At 46.9% G+C, this 5,082-nt stretch overlaps 1 protein-coding gene across 1 annotated transcript; it reads left to right on the plus strand.

Moving 5' to 3' along the window:
• The first annotated feature begins 526 nt into the window (after positions 1-526).
• TWIST1 (twist family bHLH transcription factor 1) lies at positions 527-2,711 on the plus strand. Its single transcript, XM_012780989.3, has 2 exons — positions 527-1,514; positions 2,061-2,711. The coding sequence occupies exon 1, from the start codon at positions 873-875 to the stop codon at positions 1,470-1,472; it is 600 nt and encodes a 199-aa protein (XP_012636443.3). The 5' UTR covers positions 527-872; the 3' UTR covers positions 1,473-1,514; positions 2,061-2,711.
• Positions 2,712-5,082: the final 2,371 nt, after the last annotated feature.

Raw genomic sequence — 5,082 nt, forward strand, 5'->3', positions numbered from 1 at the left:
GTGGGCTCCGCGGTTGACAGTTTTCTTGCCACTCCCCCCGCCCCAGCAATCCCAAACCGGCCCTCGGACCTAGAGGAATCTGGGGCGAGATGAGACATCACCCACTGTGTAGATAGAAGCTGTTGCCACTGCTGCTGTCACAGCCACTCCGGGTGGGGCTGCCACTGCGGGCGGGACGGTCTTCTCCGGCCGCGTCCCGGGCTGCGCTCGTGTGCGGGGGCGCTGCCGGCGCACTGCGGCGCGGAAGGAACTCGCCCCGCGCCCGCCGGAGGAAGGCGACGCAGAGGGAAGGGGGAGGGCAGCAAGGAGGCGGGCGGAGGGGCCGGCCGCCCGGGCCAGGTCGTTTTTGAATGGTTTGGGAGGACGAATTGTTAGACCCCGAGAAAGGGAGGTGGGGACAGGGGAGGGGGGCTGGAAAGCGGAAACTTTCCTATAAAACTTCGAAAAGTCCCTCCTCCCCACGTCAGGCCAATGACACTGCTGCCCCCAAACTTTCCGCCTGCACGGAGGTATAAGAGCCTCCAAGTCTGCAGCTTTCGCCCAACTCCCAGACACCTCGCGGGCTCTCCAGCACCAGTGCCGTTTCCAGGAGGCCGAGCGGGGTGTGTGCGGCCGTTGGGCGCCTTCTTTTTGGACCTCGGGGCCATCCACACCGTCCCCTCCCCCTCCCGCCTCCCTCCCCGCCTCCCCCGCGCGCCCTCCCCGCGGAGGTCCTCCCCGTCCCTCCTCCTGCTCCCTCCTCGGCGGGCCGCACCGCCCGGGCCGGCGCCGCGCGCGGGGGAAGCTGGCGGGCTGAGGCGCCCCGCTCTCCTCCTCTTCCCGGGCCGTCGCTCTGCCCCGGGCCCGCGAGGCCGCGCGTCGCCGCTCGAGAGATGATGCAGGACGTGTCCAGCTCGCCAGTCTCGCCGGCCGACGACAGCCTGAGCAACAGCGAAGAAGAGCCAGACCGGCAGCAGCCGCCGAGCGGCAAGCGCGGGGGGCGCAAGCGGCGCAGCAGCCGGCGCAGCGCAGGCGGCGGCGCGGGGCCCGGCGGGGCCGCGGGCGGGGGCGTCGGAGGCGGCGACGAGCCGGGCAGCCCGGCCCAGGGCAAGCGCGGCAAGAAGTCTGCGGGCTGCGGCGGCGGCGCGGGCGGCGGCGGCAGCAGTAGCGGCGGCGGGAGCCCGCAGTCGTACGAGGAGCTGCAGACGCAGCGGGTCATGGCCAACGTGCGGGAGCGCCAGCGCACGCAGTCGCTGAACGAGGCGTTCGCCGCGCTGCGGAAGATCATCCCCACGCTGCCCTCGGACAAGCTGAGCAAGATTCAGACCCTCAAGCTGGCGGCCAGGTACATCGACTTCCTCTACCAGGTCCTCCAGAGCGACGAGCTGGACTCCAAGATGGCAAGCTGCAGCTATGTGGCTCACGAGCGGCTCAGCTATGCCTTCTCGGTCTGGAGGATGGAGGGGGCCTGGTCCATGTCTGCGTCCCACTAGCAGGCGGAGCTCCCCACCCCCTCGGCAGGGCCGGAGACCTAGGTAAGGACAGGCGCCTCTGCGCCCCTTCGCCGATCAGGTGGCAGACGGACGGATGGCCAGGCCGCAGCTCCCTGTCCGCCTCGACTTTCTCTCTCTCTCCCACTCTCCTCTCAGCCTTCCCACCTAACTTGGCACCGTTATCTCATCCCCCCCAGCGTCCTTGGGAGGCAGGTCGGTCCCCCCTAGGGAGAGAGGTTTCCTGGGGGATGCGCCCTTGTGTGAGGGGGGTGTGTGTGCGTGAGTGTGCGTGACAGACAGCAGGCAAAAGACTCAGAAAGGCGAGTCACGGGTAATGATGGCTTTGCCAGCGCCTCCCTTTCTTTCAGCTTTAAATTTTTGTTCTTCTCCTTAAAACAAATGTTTCCAAATTCCACCTCCTCCTGCTTTCCGCCCACCCACTTCCTCTTGCCCTTGGGCTGAAATCCTTCCAGGTTGTTCAACGTAATTTCTCGGTGGTGGTGATAAGAAGTGCTCACTAGACTTAGAAAACAGCCACGGAGACCTAAACAATAACCAACTTTCCCCCCCCTCTCTGGGTTTTTGCAGATGTCATTGTTTCCAGAGAAGGAGAAAATGGACAGTCTAGAGACTCTGGAGCTGGATTAACTAAAAATTAAAAATATATGCCAAAGATTTTCTTGGAAATTAGAAGAGCAAAACCCTAATTCAAAGAAACAGGGCGTGGGGCGCACTTTTAAAAGAGAAAGCGAGACAGGCCCGTGGACAGTGATTCCCAGATGGGCAGCGGCACCATCCTCACACCTCTGCATTCTGATAGAAGTCTGAACAGTTGTTTGTGTTCTTTTTTTTTTTTGACGAAGAATGTTTTTATTTTTATTTTTTAATGCATGCATTCTCAAGAGGTCGTGCCAATCAGCCACTGAAAGGAAAGGCATCATTATGGACTATATTTTAAAATGGTAACAGAGGAATTATAAGAACACCTTTAGAAATAAAAATACTGGGATCCAACTGGCTTGCAAAATCACAGTCAGTTAAATTCCTTTTTTTCACTCTTCCTCTGAGGGAAAAAAACTTAAAATACAAAAAACAACATTCTATTTATTTATTGATGACCCATGGTAAAATGCAAATAGATCCGGTGTCTAAATGCATTCATATTTTATGATTGTTTTGTAAATATCTTTGTATATTATTTTTCTGCAATAAATAAATATGATTGAAAATTTAAAGAACCTTAGAGTTTGGTCTATATTTTTAAAGCTCAGGATTAAATTGGTGGTAAATACCTGCTTGTTTAACTCTAGAGGCACCCAGGAGGGAGGGGGCACTAATATAAACAAAGCAGTGAAAAAATAAACCAGCTACTGACAGGCACAAGCATGTTATTTAAAAAGACAGCTTTATTATTATTCCAGTTTGGTGTTCACTGGGTTTAGTAACATCTCTCCTTCATCTTTTAATCAAATCTCCAAACAGCAAAAGTTAACAAATTTGCTATTCACATCGTTTGCATTTTGAGGTGGTAACTGTAAAACAGTTAAATGCAAAGAAGCACTATGAAAGCTGCACTATTTTCTCTTGTTACATGTATTTTCATCATGCTCACCTCTCTTTGTGAAGATTCTTAAATAACAGCTTTTCAGTGAGAGGATACATAAAATATTATGAAAATTATCTGCATATCCATATAAATGAATACAAATGCATAGAAAATAAAGTTTAATTGAGCAGGAAAGAGACAATTCCATTTTTAAAGCAATTTGCCTAACTCTTATTCCACAGATGAACATGACGTTTAGTGTCATGTTTGCTAAAAAAGAAAAGAATATTTTCCTATGTTGATGTTATCTACTTGGGAAGCATGCTTCTTCTTTATATAGAGAGAATATAGAGCTGTAGAGTAAACCACAATAAACAAAGAACCGAACTTTCCATATCCTTGGTAACTGTTGGAACAATTACAATTTTAAATGCTACAGCTATTCAACTTTTAGTCAATTCATTAGCAAATATATTTTATACAAAATTACACATAATTTTTCCCTGGTAAAAGATATGTGTGTGTACACATATATGTGTGTGTATATAATATACACACAGACACAAGATCTGAAGTTAAGTAAAACAATAACAGGGACAAATGGTGCCTGATTTTAATTTTATTCTGGTTATTTGTAGGCCAGGAACATACTAGGTTTTATAATTAATATTAATAGAAATGATAATTTTGCATTGCTTAGTTCTTAACTTTTACATCCAGTTTACTGCATTCACATGTAATCAGGGAAGCTTTCAAACTGGAAAATTATTTTGATACCTAATTCAAACAATGGCTAATAAGTGTATGTATCCCAACAGGTCGTGTTTACTTAGCTCAGATTGAGGTTATTTTATTGCCTGAAGGTTTTTGTTTCCCTCTTACACAGCACCACAAATGCTGACATAACAATATTATAAATTTATTATTGTGAATATTTCAAACAATATTTTATAATGAGCCTGTAACATTTACTCACCATTAAAAGATTAGCAGAAGATTGGGGAATTATTATTACTATTATTATTATTGGATTTTGATAGTCCTTTTCCAAACAACGAAAAGGGAAGGTGATTATGTGTGGGCGTATTTGTGAGGTATGTGTGTGTGTGTGTTTTCATAGGGTAGAAATGAAAGGAGGGTGCCCTAGAAAGATGAAGGAGTGCATCACGATGGTAATTCTCTCTTTGTATCTCTGTGTATCATCCAGCCACCTCCACTTTCTATATTGTTCATGGGGAATCCCTGTTCACTAGCTTGGTCTGACTATTTGATATTTCATATTTCTTGAGGTACACCAGGATGGAGCTGACCATCATTGCTGAGAAGGTAACTGCTATCTTAACTCTGGATGTAAAGACTAGAAATTTCAAAGAAAGGTAGCCTACCACTTGCTTTACTTTGCTTTCTTTTTCGTGTGTGTGTGTTTTGTTTTTTCCACTTTTTCCATATAAAAGAACACTTTGGAGAAAACCAAATGCCGTATTTATAGTGAGTAATACTAAATACTAAACTTAAGGTAACATTTCAACCCCCCCCCCACACACACACACATTTTCAGAGAAATAAACAAGTGAATAAAAGAAAGGTGGTGAATAGTTTTACTTTGAATGATGAGAAAGCAGAATGCACACTGGAAAATATTAAGTACTGGAATACAGTGTTCAGTTTGCAGACTATTTCTATATTCCCAACCCCCCATACACATGACATAAGCCACTCAATTACTTTTTAGAATAGAAATGAAGCCACCTGTTTCTTTCCTTCCACCATTATTTATTCTTTCATTTCACATCATTTTTGCTACTTACTTTTATTAAAGGACACATAGCACGAATTACTTCTGTTCCAGAAGTGAGAAGCTAAATCTTTCCGTTTTACGCGGTGGCGACTCAATCTTTGCCCTTCAGCCAGAATGCTTTGCTGGAAGAAAGTATATTAAATTATCTTGAGCAAACTCTTAAAAACTTGAGTAAGAATGTTTTCTGTGCTAATATTTTTTATCTTGCTTTCAATTTTGTCCAATTGATAGCCTTCAGTTATAAGAAAGCAGTAAATTTTTCCGCC

Source organism: Microcebus murinus, chromosome 9 (genome assembly GCF_040939455.1).
Source record: "Microcebus murinus isolate Inina chromosome 9, M.murinus_Inina_mat1.0, whole genome shotgun sequence".
Taxonomy (NCBI): Eukaryota; Metazoa; Chordata; class Mammalia; order Primates; family Cheirogaleidae; genus Microcebus; species Microcebus murinus.